Source organism: Cynoglossus semilaevis, chromosome 12 (assembly GCF_000523025.1).
Source record: "Cynoglossus semilaevis isolate Cse_v1.0 chromosome 12, Cse_v1.0, whole genome shotgun sequence".
In the NCBI taxonomy this organism is placed as follows: Eukaryota; Metazoa; Chordata; class Actinopteri; order Pleuronectiformes; family Cynoglossidae; genus Cynoglossus; species Cynoglossus semilaevis.
Genome location: NC_024318.1, coordinates 12,053,930 through 12,070,955, shown reverse-complemented (window position 1 = coordinate 12,070,955; position 17,026 = coordinate 12,053,930). Strand labels below are relative to the sequence as shown.

Genomic DNA, 17,026 nt, shown 5'->3' with positions numbered 1-17,026 from the left:
TTTCATGTGTACTTTGGTGTTATGACTAATCACGATGCCAGGCTGAACAATACAGATAGAGCAGGCCACCTTGACCTCTTTAATCACAAGCAGCTGATTGTGAACAAGTCACATTCAGCTGGCACAGCTGGGGTCCATGGTCTTTATCTTTGCTTGGTTTTGACTTGTAATTACAGTGTGGTAGGTCTCTGTGCCACCTTCAGCACTGGAGTCTCTCTCTTTTGCTCTGCAGGTTTAAACACAGATGACTTTTTACAATGCTGTGTATCTTTTAAAGCAGGCGTAGGGCTTTAGTACTACTTCAAAACGAGTAGAAAATATAAAATAGGAAGTTAAATGTTAAACGCTGTTTGAAACATCAGCATGGGAATGCTGTTAAGTTTAGCTTTTTAAAGAGTTGTTTGTTTTGCTGATGTCATTGCTGAGCCTCATTGCACACCATATTGATTCTTCTACATCGGAAATGTTACTGTTCATTTCCATTATCAGGACAAGTGTACAGGAACGTCATATCATCGGATGTAATCTGAACCATTATATTTACAAAGCAAAGCAAAATACAATACAGATGCAGACAATAAAAATCAAGCACTAAAATGACTAGACTAACTAATTGAGATATATATATATATATCATCATATTGGTGGATGATGATTGGGAAAAGCCACTTTCTCTGTGTTTACTCTTGAATCCCATGTTGAAATCTGGAAAATCCAAGAGCACTGAATGCATCTGGTTTCCATATATATTATACATCATACATATACATGTTAGCAGAGCGTAGAAGGAGCTGTTGAGAGCTGTGCTGCAGCCCTGTGTACGATGATGTTGGTGAGAGTTTTTGTCCGTGTTGAGTAACGATGGCAGAGGTGTGAGTGGGAGAAACATGACACAGATTGAAGCGTTACGCTGTTTTTACCTTTCTGTCTATTCAGAACAAAAACAAGTTTTAAAAACAAATATGTGGATTTATATATTGGACAAGAAGGGATGACTTATCTTGTGATTATTCATTAGAACTGTCTGTTGACGTGCCTGGGTTGATCCTCGGTCCTCCTGTGTGCTGATAGGTTTTCTACTCCTGTTTTCTCCCACAGTCCAAAAACATGCAGATTAGGGATCGGATTCATTTGAAATTGAATGTAAAGGGAACACAGGGAGGTGTTGTTTTGGTGATCTATTTCTAAATAATAAAACAAGTCTTTATCTGCGGTCTCTTTGTGTCTCACCCATACAGTAGTTCCACAGAGATGGAAGTCGTCTCCTGGGAACCAGCCTAGGAAATAAGTCATTGGTTTCTCAGTGTGCGTTTGCTCTAATTAATCCAATAATGAGCCACGTTGATGTAGAGTTACATAAAACTGAGGGGACACATCATTCTGTCATCCGGCCTCTGATGAGGGAGTGTGATGACCTGGCAGAGCAGCATGCTGAAGGAAATGGTGTCAACCAATCAACAGGCTCCTCTGGTGATTCTTCAGGTGCTTCTCATCAGATCTGCCCCATTAGTCGGTGGCCTCCATTCTGTAACCTACTTTTGAACAGCCCTTTTTGAGAAGCCCTGCGTTCACACAAGCGCACAAACTAGAACGTGCAAACACACACACACGAGGGAGAGATACATCAAGTGGTGAGCTAAAAAAAAAATGAATGAAAACAAACAAAGCATTAAATGAAAGCAGTGACGTAGTACAGACTAAAGAGAGGTTTTTGTCAGCTTGGGAGTTATTCACAAGTGCTTTTCTCGATTTACTGCGGTTTTGCATAGCAAAGTAGGTGGTTATGGTTGGAGAGGAGAGATCCTGCTTTGTTTATAGAATGCTGTGTAGTTTGCTTACTCGATTACCATTTAATTTACGCACAATTAAATCATCCTCTGTGATTAGCCCATCCCTTAAACAGTAGCGCTGGATGATGCCTTGCTCTGCCCTTAGTGCCCTTGGTCACTGGTCAGTATCTTAGGGCACTGTTTCGGTATGTTTTGTGCTCAACAAGTTTTGCAGAGGAAAAGTTTCAAACGGAAGTTGCAACAACTCTGGCTAACAGGGTAGGGTGACGTGTAAAACATGCAGAGTGAAGTGTTAACAGACTTTCCTTTGCGTTTAACAAAGCGTCTGATACTCTGACAAGGCATGATCATGTACGTGGAGTATATTTTTGGGGAGTTGAAGGAGAGAACTATGTTAAAGCCTGCACTTTTGTACCAAATGCAGCTTTATTTTTGTGGTAAACCTGTTTCTATCTGGTATAAGTGCCAGGTGTAACCAAGCAACCGTTGCTGTTAAAAGTCTTCTTTTCCTCCTCCTCTTATTTTATTTATGGGGGTTACGTGCTGCATTAAAAAAGTTTCTCAAACTGCATGTCAGTCTGAGCCCATTTTCTGAAAGTTGAAACAGCAATATTTAAAAATGCATTTAAGGCAGTGGAATGAACAGAAAAACGTGATGATAATAATAATCATAATAATAATAATAATAGTGATGTTGGACCAGATGCCAAGTAAATGCAGAGTCACTTGAGATTCAGCATAAAGAGTAGGTGGAAGGAGGATGTGACGTTTTAGGGTTACCCTCTTACTCACCCTGCAGGGTATCTGACATGTGTTGCACACTGGCTGCTGCTACACCACAGCCTGAAGAATGCTGCACACAGGAGCTGTGAAGAGAACAACACTCGAGGCCACGACCTCCTTGACCTTTGGCCTCAGGGTTTTTTAACTCTGCTCATTTCTAGGACTTCTCCTCGTCCTGCTTTCATGAATGCAAACAAGCCGAATAAAAACAAGAGGGAATGTGTTACTTCATCACACCAATCGTGTTCCATTCCTTATCCAGCAGCCCAGGGGCACATTTAAAGACGATGAGACACAGAATGAATGGACAATAAGAAGTGACTTGTGTACTGCAGTGTGTACTTTGTTCTTCCAGAGAAAATACCACATTCAGTTTGTTTAACGTTGTCGCCATAACAGTTCCAACGCATAAGTATACAAAAGTGACAGCTTCAGTTGGGCATTCTGCTGGAGTGTATTTATAGTCATTACTTTAAAAATAAAAAATTCATAACGTAAGGGCAACTTTGCAACTGTTGTTTTAGATGTAATTCGATCACTAATTAACGCACAGAAAACTGTCACATCAGTGGTAAAAGGAGACTAAGGAGGGTATTTATTTATTTAGTTTAAATTTCTTCACATTCACCAATTACTGACTGTTCAAATAGGTCAAACACTTTCTGTTAGATCTCAAGCCGTGGCTCTCAGCCCCCTGTGCTGTCAGAAATAGGCCACTGTTTGGATGGAATAATCAGGTCAAAGCAAGAGGATGAGGAGAGAATGAAGGAGGTGTATGTGGAGGAGGGACCTGGGAGATGATGGGTTTATTTTTTACCTCTCAAACTGTGGAGCCCCAGTTTCTAATTAACTGCAAATTAACTTCTGAAAAAAGCTGAGGGTGGGTGGCACTCTGCCACCACCACAGCTGTAGTCAGGGTTTGTCCTAGCTTCACTTCCACTATTAGACCACTTTCTCTCCAAGGCTCTGGCCTCAGAGCCCCACTGAGCCCCACTGTCAGGGCCGGCGTCTCCTGATAATCTGACCAAATGCCCAAACACTTTTAATATACAGTATTTTACATTAAACTTTGTTTCTCTTCTTGTGCATTCTCAAAAAGATGCTGTGTCTCGTTCCTCTCTCTTTTTCAGCCTTTCTCCTTCTCTCTCACTCTGTCTATTCCTCTCCCTCTCAAAGCTAAAAATATCCCAAGGATTTGTCATGGCCTGTCAAGTTGCTGCATGGTACTATCACTGGAATCTGCACTTCACAGGATTACAGTCAGAACTTTAGACACGCACATATTTTAAAACATAAGCAATAAACGCTCCCTGCTCAAACAACACCAACGGCTGTGTACAAAAGAGCAACATCAGCCAGACAACAGCCAGACAACAGTCTTCAGACTTCAACTTTCTGTTGCAGTGGGATGTGCAACAGTAACACGGTGTCTTGTGGAGGTGTCATCTCCCCGGTTCGAACCTCCTGCTCTTTTTTAAGCCTGTCTTCGTCTCACACTCTCTTTTCCTTCTTTTATGCTTGTGACTGATGACAAGGTCCAGTGTTCATGTCCTTATATAGACCTATGTTCTGTGTGATGTGGCGGAGGCTGGGACCATGTGAGCATCTCTCTCTCTCTCTGTCACAAACACACACACACACACACACATTTTTTATATCACGATCTTTTGCTTCATGATTTGATTTGAACATTGATATTACTTGGAGGATGTTATTACTACACCTACAGAGCCTGAGCCACGTAGCTTAGCTTAGCATAAAGACTTGAAGCAGTGGGGCAACCTGAGGGAGGGTTTCCCAAATAATTGTGAGAGACTGTGGGGTAGTAGAATTGGACAGTCTAGAGCATATGTGTCAAACTCAAGGCCCGGGGGCCAAATGCGGCTCGTCAAGTTGTTTTGTGTGGCCCCCGACCAGTACCACCCGTTACCCATGACCTATTATTTAAAATATTGCCAGATTATCTTTGAATAAAAAAAGTAAATGAATATGAAATGGACTGGATTTTCTTTGAATGAAGTAAATTAGTAAAAACTAACACTAGTAAAAACTATCACACTAACACAGACACACACCTAGTCGCAGAGTTCATCAGACCTAGTTATTGACATTGTGAGATCTCACCTTAAATGGTAGACATCTCCAGAGCCTTGTTTTCACTACACAGACCGAATGACGTCCCGATCTGGGAATATCCTTTTAAAGTGGAGTAGGAGAGAGAGAGAGAAAGATAAAGAGAGAGGATGAAAACTAGGTGTCCTGAATGCCCTGAAGCAAGCAGGGGGCGCTAGGGGACGCTAGGGGACCTCAGGCAATTGGAGGAAAGATGAGGGAAAAGGAGAGTCTACTTATTTTTCCCTTTTTTTCATAACCATTTTTCCTGAGCCGTACAACATGTCAACTGCTTTAATTGTTGGGTTCTCAAGTTTCCAATTGTACCTGAATGCACCTCATGTGACAGCTCTTGCATGATGATATAATAAACTGTTTTGCCTGTTGTCAAGCTACTACGTTCCTCAAACTAATGTGTAGCTAGCTAGTGCAAAATGGACCGGGTCTTGAAAGTGCTGAAAACGTGTTCATTAATAAATTTCTTACGCTAAACAATGCAATAATTATGCATACATCACACAAATATTCTTATGTTTCTTAACAGCTTCCTTTTTTTTTCTCTTTCAGCCTGAACATCTACAAAAAACATGGCTGAGAGAGTTTTACCAGGTAAGTGAATCAGTAACATGATGTTTCGGGTACATCAGCAGTTGTCTTGTAATCATTTAATATGCTTTAATACTCCAGACCTATCCTCGTGGGAATAAAAACAGGTTGGTCCACTTTATGAATGCACTGACAGTATTTTCACTTTCCTTAGCCAACATATTTTTACACATCGACACTTGGGCAGTTACGGTGCTCAAAACTAAAATATTGCCCTAGTTCTTCTGTATAGCCTCCATTGTTGTCACAGGACTGTGCTGCAAAAACCTTTAAGCCATGTCACATGCTTTTCTTCCCTGAAATGTTTCTAGATTAGGCCCAGTGATAGCAACTTATTTTATGCGTGAGTGAATGCTATCAAGGAATTTTTGATAATATTTCATTTTCTAAACTATGATATGTTGAAAGTTGAAAAAAAAAAGTTTGCTTACGTTATTAAAACCTTGGAGTCTAATTGGTGAGTTCAAAAACTCAGATGCTGTCAGGATTTACATGTCATCTCTTTTAGATTGATAAGAATTTACCACGAGACTAACCACAACTGTTTCCACTGGGGTGAAGGAAGTGAAGCAGCAACACTAGAACTGTAGTCTGAAAGTGTTACTGAAAGTGACAGGCAGACAGAAAGTGATAGTTTGACTATATTATACTATAAGAATAGATACATTTCTTATATATAATATATATATTATATATAATTAATTATGAAAAATCGATCTTTTCGGCACCTTTTGTTTATGTCGACTTGGTTATCAGTCTGGTCTACTTTACTGTGATGAGAATCTCATTATAAATGGAAAATATTAAGGGCTGTCAAAGGATTCCAATTTTTAATGTGATTAATCATAGGGTGGCTATTGATTAATCACAAATAGTCATGATTAATTATAATTGTAAACAAGTACAATTATTCATGATGAATCCAGGTAAATCCACATTCCTAAATATGATAAAAATATTCTTTCAAGGTCTAAAGCCAAATTTGTGCTGGTGTTTCCTCATACCATCATGAATCATACGGTCACCTTATCACCAGGAAAAAAAAAATACGAAAGACCATAAAGTAATTGCTATGTTTACCCAGGTCTTGAGGAGATCAAAGGTAGAACCCATAAAACTATTTATTCCGAAGAAAATGCTGAGAAACTTTCTGTCCTTCGCCTGTGTAAAAAAAAGGGTTCTCACTGTTCTCCTAACATGTTCTGGTAACAGCTTTAAAGGAATTCCTCTTGTTAAGGCCTTACAGGAAGGTTCCACTAATGTGTTGGATGTGTGATAAAGAGAGAGCGAGGTCGATAGAGGGAAGACAGGGAGGTGCGTCTCCGTGTGAACCAGGCAGGTCTGTGCCCTGATGCCAGCGCTATGCTGCTGCTGAATGCTGACGTCATGGAAAGAAGCCTCAGACTTTGGCTTGGGCCTGGCTGAGAACAACCAGCAGTGACAGCTGGGCTTAACTTCAATGAGCCGTATAACACAATACCCTCACTGTGGGTTATGTTGTGTTGGTCGGCCGGCAGACAGGTCAGGAACCACGGTTTGTTCTACACTATAAGAACTCAACAGGAAGTAGAAACTAAAAGCACATTCTGTGTTTGGAACAGGTTTCTTAGAAAGAAAAAGAAAACAATTTTTAAACAAATCTTTCCCCCCCATTCCTGTTCCATCCCTGAAGTTGAACTTCTGAAGTCACCTCCTCTCACTGCCAAAAATAAGTAGATAAGAAGTTGAACTGTGGAAATAGTTTTGTCTCATTGTTTTTGTGCCTGACAGAATCACAGCTGTACCCTGCTGCAGCATCCACACAATAAAAGCAGTAAAACTGGCTTTTATTGAGCTGCAATACACAGGAGGTGTTGTGCAAGGTTACCTGTTGGTACCTGCATCTCCGTCTTTTACTGTATCCATTGACTGTCTGTTTTATTTACAAAGGACGAAGAAGAAATAAGAGCTGTACAGATCTTATCTTGTTGGAGTTCTTTCTATGAAATCTCTGGTTTTTCATTTAAAATAATGAAGACGATTTTTTTACACATACTAACACTCAGGGCTCAGTGTTTATTAGTTTTTAACATTTAAACTTTGACATAAGTTTAGTAAGTGTTCATATCCAAAATGCCTATTATTGTTGAAACAAGTAAAACTCCTAAGAAGTGTTATTAAATCTATATGTTTATTTAGCGACAGCTAACACCGCGGCTGTGAACCTTGTTTTTTATGCCACTGAGTCCAACCAAATTCTATTCCGCTCTCATGTTCTTCCACAGGAAATATCTGTCTTTTTCCTATAACCAAAGCGCTGTCATTTGCTTGCTCCACGCCTGCACTAGACTGAGTGAACATGCTAATCTGCCATTGTTGCTGTGTTTGAATAAACAGTGCTTTGCATTGCACCACGTTGTCCTGAATTGGCCCAAGCAAATTTGCATGGGGAACTCTTCAGGATGGTTGAATTCAAGTGTCACCTACAGTGATTTATTATGTGAACTGGGTTTAGTTGAAGCCCTTGGGCATTAAAGATGGGATTCATTACTGTGGTTATATAACACATACCTCATTTATGGCTTCCACAACATACTTTAGATTAAAACGTATCTGGAAAAAACAAGGTTTCCTTTTTAAAAATGCTTTAAGAATGTAAGCTTAAATATCTTCCTGGCGAATCATTGAATTGAACTGGACTTTTCTTGCCTTAGCCGTACTTTCCCATCAGTAAACAGAACAACATTATATTTTATAATTATAGACAAATTTAATAATTTATGTGTGTACATGCACACACACACATACATCGATGTATACCCAACTCTGACTGTATTTGCCCAGAATGTGACCTTTCATATCAGTTATCTTCTATATATACGAGACCACTAGACAGACTAAATATGTGTGAGCTTTAATTTCCACGTGAACAGTACCATATGTTCTCCAACATGCTTGCGCAGCACACAGGAGTTATTTTCAGCCACCACCTGTGATGACACTAAGACTTGATCCTACGTGAAGAGTACCTTCAGGCTGATATGTAAGCTCAACATACTGTAGGACTTACAGTTAAAACACACGGTTATCTGACGTCCCAGTGATGAGTTTGTATAAGCATGTCATTGTAAACCACAAGGTCTGTTCGTTCAAAAAATAAAAAGGAAACAGAAATAGTATTTGTTTACATGTATATATCTACTATACGTGGATCACAGTTTTACCTGTGGCCACATTAACATAAGGACGTGAGATAATGCAATTTGGGTTCACACTGATGGCAATGGTAATTCTTGTAATGGAATTACCTGCTGTCTGTTCGTCGCCAGACTTCTGAATTTACAGCCATGGAAAGACAAATAGAATGCAATTGATTAATGTGAGCACACACACACACACACACACACACACGTACGTTCCACATGTCACATGTTAGCCTGACATTAGTTGCAGGCTCCTCAAGAGCGTGACCTTTCCTCATGCTAGTTGATAGGTCCACTAATCTTTCCAAGTTTGAGTCGCCGTAGGTTCCCTCCGCTGGGTCATCCAGCTAAGTGACAAGGCAATAGGTTGATGGAAAATCCATAGTGTTATTGCTATACATTACTTTTATTTGATTGGGCCCGTAGTGCGCATAATGCAGTGCAGAGACGGGGTAGCGGAGGAGTGGAAGGGCCGGGTTCAATTCCAGGGGGCTGTTGCAGCCCCTCCACCTCCACCTCAGTACAGGGGTGACATTGATACATCGCCTTTGCCTTCAGTCATGGGGGCCTGAGCGCTGTGAGTGCCTGTGAGTGCTGTAAATCACTCACTGGTATTGATTCTACATTAAAGGTTAGCCACTCTAAACACCTCAGACGTGCCGCTCACAAACACTTGCCATGTTGGCGAGGGAACATATAAGGAAAGGGACATGAGGTCATAGAACACTAACAAAGTGGAACCTGACCGAGCCAGGTCTGGGAAGTTTGTACACATTATGTGCAAAGTTTCAAAAACCAGCCCTGATAACATCACTAATGTCACATAACTACAGTATTTGGTTCTATTGGACAGCAAAACAAGTAAAACGGATTCCTTGAAATGTTCTGCAACTTGTATTAAGTTTGTATAACTTTTTTATTTTTTTATTTGTTCCCCAGTTCTTGGTTCCACTTCTTCAGGATTCATCATGTGTTGGTTCTGAAAGCTTCACTAACAGAGTCCTGGAGCAAAGCAGATTTTCTTTGTTGTTGTTGTTTTTGTAAATGATGTGTCAGCAGAGGTGGTGACGTGTGAGCATCTGTCACACCCTGCTGTACATACACACACAGAGCTGCAGGCTCGTCCCTGTCTTCATCAGGAGAGGGGCCGAGGCTCTGCCTGTGGAACAACCTCTTCAGTGTCTCCTGCCTACATTAGCGAGGCACTTTGTCTTGTGTAAATATAGTAGCATGTCACCACGTTGAGTTAGGTGGAAAGACGGGGCCTTTTGCTCTCGGCTGAATAATTCCACTTAGGTTTTGTTTGTTAAGAGCCTGCAGGTCGTCTGGCGTATTACCACAGCTGTTGTCTATGTTCTTTCTTTGGAAACTAAATAAAGTGCACCTCTCACCTCTCGCTCGTTTTCTCTGCTTTTGACGTGTTTATTTTTGTCTCCCCACACAGACAGTTCAATCACATAAACCTCACTTCCTGGCCGTGCACTGCCAAGAGGTCGGTGGGAAGAATTATGAGGAGTCCATGTCACACGTGGATAGTTTTGTAAAGTAAGTATCACACTCGTCCCGTGGTCGCCCAGGAGCAGAGTGATGACAGACTTTCACTGTGGAGGAAACACTTTTGTTGCTGGGCTTTAGAGCAAATGAGAGTAAACTGTTGTTTAACTAAGAAGACTACGCCTCCCGCAGGTTGTGTTTAGGCTCCACGTCCACTCAGCAAATAATGCTTTCATTAAAGAATTGAATGTGTAAGACCTAGGCCTGTTTAGTTGAACAAGATATTGATGAACTCACAGGAAATTAACAAAATTGAAAATCTTTTTCAACAGCTTAAATCAAATGATGATTACCAATAATCTGCACATTTGTTTGTGTTTTCTTACTCTCAGGGAGCTTTTGTCTAGTGATGTCATGAGAGAGTACAACAGAGCTCGCATCTACCTCGATGAAAACTACAAATCCCAGGAGCATTTTACAGTAAGTTCCACCCAATTCACCCAATAACTGATTTGAATTTTGACTCGTAAACAAATCACAAAGGCTGTTAACCAAATAACCAGAAACTGTTGATTTAGGTCCTATAATCCTCAGGGAAAGTGTTATTGATCATTCACTTTCAATTCATTAATCTGATTTGGTCTTTGAAGAAAGCACAATACTTTCTCAGCTGCTGCCAATTTCAGATGTTGCAAATAAGTCTTTATTCATATACATTTTTAAATGTATGTTACGTTACTTATTTTAATTTTTGCAAATGCAACAATGAAACTTTAGACTTTATTTCCTGTTTGATCAATTTTTTCTTTTATTTTAAGTGACACTGTTATACTGGCAGTAAAACACTAGATGGCAGTACATACTGTGAAATGTTTTAGGTGACAGCGTTCTGGCCAAAACATGGAAATATCGTCACATGTAATATTATATATAAAGAATTAGGAGACCATAAATAACTCTCTATTAGTTTTCTAGTTTTAGTTTTTAGTTATGTATATACTTCATATAAAAATATAATTGTTAATAAAGATATCACATGGACAAAAACTACTACAGCTGCTAAAAAAACCCCTCCATCAACTTAAAGACATTTGTGTTGTGTGATTTAATTTTTGTTTTACTTAACATTAATAAACTCAACATAGACAGTTCCTAAATGTCCACTGTCCAAATTGTCCATAATGCAATTACTAAATGTTGCGATTTTTAAATTTTTTTTTGCCAGTTGTATTGGTTTTGACTTATTTGTTTTTTTGGTGCAGAATCCTTTAGCTTAAATCAAACGTGTAACATTTTTGCAGTGGTTTCATTCATTCGCTGCCGCTTCACGTGCATTAATAAGAGTGGTCGCTTGGTGGAGCCAAATACCCAAACCTGCAACTAAAGTCACTGGGCCCTGTAGTGAAGAAGTGTAGAATGAAGTTTGATTACTGATGTGCAGCTTGATTGATAGAGTGTGGAAAAATCACCGCTGTATTTTGATGTGATTGAGTTGAGAAAAAAACAAACAAAAAAAAAAAAAAACGATAAAAAGCCACCATGTTTGTTTTCCTATTTTTTTTTTGGTGTGACCACTGAGTTGTGTCTGCCGTGGTCCTCTCCCATGTTCCTCGGCACCATCACCACGCTACACTGCACCACCACAAACGCTCATAAATCACTGCACCCACTGAGTCACATTTGCTCTTTTCAAAGAAATATTACAAACATTGGCCTTTAGAGGATATGATTATCTGCCATGCTGTATACGCGCTGCTAATCCTCCGGCATTATGAGCTGTTTATTTAATGGTGTTTGTCTATAGATTAACCTTTTCATTGCATCCTCATCTCCCATTAAATACAGATACACAGTTTGTGCTTCTGTGGGTGGAGCAGTCGGTGGAAAGGGAAACATCTGACGTGTTATCTATGATCCTGATATTGAAATCCTGGCCACAGTAAATATGAACAGACTGCAGTCGTTCTCACTCAGGACTTGCCATTTAGCTTTGATGACATCATTCTTATTTGTTTTCTCTGTCTTTCACTCCCCACCCCCCTTCTCTTGAGCTCCAGGGATAATTGTTAGTTGTCTGCGCTGCCTGTCGATTCTCAGATATCGGAAGTGGGATCGCATTTTTATTTATTATTTTCGAACCAGTGTGTTTATTTTTGCACCATCTTTGTGGCGTGTGGTTTCTCGGCCGGGCGACAAGTGGACGTTTTGAATGAGCGAGAGTGTAGTAATGTTGCAAGTGTGTGGCGGAGGCCGCTCAGATTGTCTCCATGCCTGGGCCCCTCTGTAAGAATTGAACCACTGTGTCGCTGAATGAAACAATTATTGATTCATGATAGTGTGACATTTGCTTATAAATATGCACAGACGGTGATTAAAGCTGAGAAATGATTCAGTCAAACACAGGCAGGTGGCTCAGTCACTGACAGGGGGCAGCGTCTTTTTAAACACACCTCCATGAGAGTCTACACCTGAGGTGGTGCTGCGTTGGAGCAGTGGCTTTGCAGAAAATTCCCAACTTCAAACCCTGTTGGGGTCAGAAAGGGCATCCAGCATAAACACTCTGTAAGATCAGTGTGCCCTGTCCACACAGTTTTGTGTTTCCCCATTATGGCTAATATGTTTAGCTCTGTTCTATTCTATAATAGACTATTCTGTATTGTTCTATTCTAGTGTATTCTATTCTGCTCTACTCTAAAACCCTGTACAGTCCAGACAGGCAGCAGCTCCCCGTCTCCTCCCAGAGGGAGGCAGCAGTGACAGGGACCGGCATGACTGACGTGTCCCCTCTATGGCCACAGTCTCGGCCGTGGCCGGGCTTCTGTTTTATGGCTGTGTTAAGGTATACAGCAGGTAAAATGTCAATTAGGAAGCACCGCCCTGATAACTGAAGTCCCAGTCCACTTGTTCTTGGGCATTAATATTGATGGTGGAGCTGCGGCCGGTGTTTCTGCTTCCTGATGCAGAGAAGACTGCACAGCTTTGTGAAGCTCAGTCACCACACCTGCCACAGACACGGCCTAATCAGAAACACACACAGACACACACACGCGGGCTGCTCGGCCCTCAGTTCTCACAGAGCATTTTAATGGGAAATTAAAGGCATCCCTCATGTTGGTGGTCTGCAGGACAGGAGTGAGAGCAGTGACAGAGGATACATCAGACTCTGTGGCTGACAGGACGCTGCCGGCTCCTTTTAGAAACTAGGTGTGAGCCCCGCATTCACCTGTCTGTAGTGTAGGGTTGTATTCGTTTATTGACATCACTGCAGTATTTTTTTGGAAAAGCTGTGAGTCATTTGGCCAATAGCACGTAGAGAATATTGATCAGAGCTTAATCACACAAAATATTGAAGTAGTGTGTTTTTAATTCACAAACCTCAGATGTGATGTCACATGACTTAATGGACCAGAACATTTTTATACCTTTGGTTCTATTTTACCAGTAGGTTTTTGCTTTTTGCTTTTTGTTGACATGCTCAAAAGACCAGGTTTTTGCTTTTTGTTGACATGCTCAAAACATGGCTGAATATTTTTAGCATTTTAACATGGTTGAATTAAAGTGATTATACAGTAGTTGTCAATTAGACGCCTAGTAGAATATTAAAATACAAAAGTCTCTTAACAGGTTGATCAGAGTAAAGTTACATTGTTGGTAATTGAAGTAATGTTAAATGAAGACTTAAATGTCCCTCTTGCTAGTATCCAGTTTGGTAATTTATTCATATTTGATGTATTTGTGAGCATCATGAAATCTGCACAAATGCATTAAATAAAGACAAACTATAAAGTGATTGCAAGGATTAAAAGCCTATTTTTTAAAAAAATTACAAATCCACTTTATATGTATATAATTATGTCATTAAAAAATGAAAACAATATTTTTTATTATTACACCCAAACTGTTTTAATTTCTTCCAAACCTCTGCTAATCTCTAATTCTTTTAACTTAAAGGCCCTTAAAAAATAAAAAACGTTGTTTAAATTTCTGTTGTCTTCTGGTCTGCATTCTGGTCTGTGGTCAGTGGTCAGCGTCAGTTGCTGCCTGCCGCACGGCCTCACACTGCTCCACAGACTAATGAAATCATCAGCACTGCTCTGCTTGGCGGGGAATTTATGAACACTCAGTTTGTGTCTGTGTGTGGACAGGGCCACAGTGTGAGTGAGTGAGTGGGAGTTGTTGTGCAGCCCAGAAATGGGTGTCACCCACATTTATTGCCATTTTTTTTGGCTCTATTTTTTAACGACTAACCGTATCACCACCGTATGTTTCAGCTCCATATTTTATGATGAAACAAATCCAGGTTACATATAAATATTATAGGCTTTTCAGAGAAAGTGGGGTCATAGAGGAAGGGTCTCTGTGTACAGAGTGTTGGTTCTACATGCTGAGGTTAAGTGGCAGGAATAGCCGTGTTCCTCCTCCACCTCACCCTTGTCCTCCCCCTCCCTTTGCCTGCTCTGTTTTAAAAAGACCGCAGTGGGCATATAAAGCAGGTTAAAATATTGCAAACTAAATCTAAGAGAGCTCTTATTTCAATATGGCGAGAAGTACGGCACCCGCTGAGGCCACTTGAATGGAGTAGATGTCAACCCGGTAATATCGCTGGGCCATAACTCTCTTTGGCCATCACTCATTTTCACAGGGCGGACATGAGAACGTACACACGGGGCAACAAACCCAAACAGACACCAGTGCGAGTCTACACAAGGAACACTCACACTGTGAACATGTGTTGAGTGACAATCAATGAAACTGCCCTCACACTTGAGTGATGCTGTAAAGAGAGTGGACCTTCTCTGGGTGCAAAAATATTTGGACTGAAAATGGGCTTGTAATTAATGGGTTGTGCAAAGGGTTGGAGAAATTGATGCATGGAGGGGTCACGTCCCTGGATCTGAACTCTTTTACCGTCATCACAGCACCGAGCTTTAATCACATCTGATACACACACGACTCCTGTCGTATCAAAACATTATTTTAACCCATTTATTGTCATAAAAAAACATGAAAGTGAGGGCAAAGGCTTGCATCTATTTGTGTAGAAATGTGACTTTTTAAAATTCCCTGAGATTGTTGAGAATTTAGTCAATAGATGGCAGTAATGTACATAAAGGATTTATATAAATATTGTTAAAGTAAAGAGGATTTGTTTTGTTTTAGGAAATACCTAATGTTACTGAAAAAAAAAAACAATTTAAAAGTGGCCCGTGTTCAAGATAATTTAAAAATCTTTACAACATTATCGGAGGTGTACAGCTCCACCGTCCAGTTATGGACCCCTACCAGCTCAGTGTCACTTTGGCCAGTTTTGCTGATTGACCGCTGGCTCAGAAGTATCTGGCTCCAGCTGCTTTCCTTCCATCCAGCTGGCAGTTGCTAGTCTTCAAACTAAAATGTATGACTTGTTCTTTTAGTAACACCTTGTTCTCGTGGTAAAGGATCACGTCATAAATTAAGGTTTGAATAAGTTAAAGGAATCCATTAATATAAAACAAGTACATTGCACGAGCATACTCCACTTAAAGATCAGTCAGTGTGTACAGAGCTCCCCCTGCAGGGTAAAGAGGGAGCACTTTGCTCTCTGTCTTTGTAAACAGCAGGCAGAAATCGTTGCATACTTTTGCTGTACCGTGTACGGTGGTGGACGCGTCTGGGCCGGGGAAGTAAATCAGCAGTGTTAGAGGTGGAGGTGTTGTTGTCGTGTTGTGGTGGTTGGGGTGTGTGTATGGGTGTGGGTCCACAGATAATGATGTGATTCCAGCATGAGGCGGGCTCAGTGTACCTCGCCACCGTCCATTATGATGTGCGGCCCCCAGCCACCGAGGGGGCAGAGTGAAGGTGAGCCTGTCATATCGATCTTTTTAGTGCTAAAATATGAGCCACTTTACTCTGCTCCCCGGCGCAGTGATGTGAAAAATAATAACTCGGACCCAAATTAAAAATATTGATCGCTTAGGCGGTGTTGAGAGCAAATAAACACCCTCTGAAGGATTTTTATCCCCCTCCCTCTCCACCTCTCACCCTCCTCTCTCCTCCGTCTTGTCCCTCCCCGCCCAGTGAAAGGGCCAGGTCAGGGATGGTGGCTGGCTAAACTGTAAAAAGAGCCAAGGAAAAAAAAAAGAAAACGCCTGCCATCTTGTGCCTGAGTGGTCCTCATAATACCCACTGAGCAGCCTCTCGATGCTCTTTATTGTTCACGGGCACAAATCAACCAACAACTGTCTTTCCAGCTTCTCTCCAGCTCTGATTGATTGGGTTTTGACTTCATAATCTGGCATTAGCTCTATTTTATTCAGGAACACCACCCACCCCCTTTTACTGAGTCATAATTTTTTGCACTCCCAAGCTTGACTTTTTTATCCCTTCCTGCGGTAACAGATGAGCTGACACGGGGCCATCAAACGGGTGGGAAAACAATTGCCACAAGGTTAATTTTATTGCCTGCTTCATGCATTTGTGAGCAGGCGGGAGGTGTCCTCTCCCCAAGCCCTGATGAATGACCGGGCAGCCCGGGCTGGAATGAGAATGAGAGGGGAGAGGCCAGACGCAGGCAGCCGGAGTCTCGCTGCTCTCACCTGAAATTGAAAATTTTCTGACACTCTCAAAATTGGTATTCTGATATAAAGAGAGGCCACATTCCATTTAGCTTGATGATGAAAGCCGTCAAGTGTCGCAGTCAATTGCATTTTACGACTCCTGCTTTATCTTGTACATGTGTGGGAGGTTAATATCCACTCGGCATAAGAGGAGTGTCAAATTATTGTCCGGCAAAATAAACTACTCAGTGTATCTAGATGCTGCTGCGATACTTGGCCTTTCTGGTCACAGCGCTATTGATTGTTCACAAGGACGTTTGTTCTGTTTTTGGAGCGCGGGGCGATGAATAGATATTTGATGGGGCGTGGAGACTGGGGCTAGGCCAGTATCTGCATCTGAGTGCTGTGTCAGTGGGGATGAGTGCCAGGCATCAGGGCGAGTCACATGCTGCCTGTTGACATCAGTGAGAGGGAGCGAGTCCAGAGCTGGCGATGTCTCTGGTTCTCCACTTGAGCTGGATG

The 17,026-nt window shown here is 41.2% G+C and overlaps 1 protein-coding gene across 2 annotated transcripts in view; it reads left to right on the top strand.

Annotated features, from left to right (window-relative positions):
• The window catches only part of inpp5a (inositol polyphosphate-5-phosphatase A), a 125,062-nt gene that overhangs the window by 14,403 nt on the left and 93,633 nt on the right, over positions 1 to 17,026 (top strand). For both annotated transcript variants that reach the window (XM_008322199.3, XM_008322200.3), the window contains exons 2-4: positions 5,254 to 5,295; positions 9,919 to 10,019; positions 10,361 to 10,448. In XM_008322199.3, coding sequence (XP_008320421.1) covers positions 5,254 to 5,295; positions 9,919 to 10,019; positions 10,361 to 10,448 — 231 coding nt within the window. The remainder of the gene's footprint in view (positions 1 to 5,253; positions 5,296 to 9,918; positions 10,020 to 10,360; positions 10,449 to 17,026) is intronic.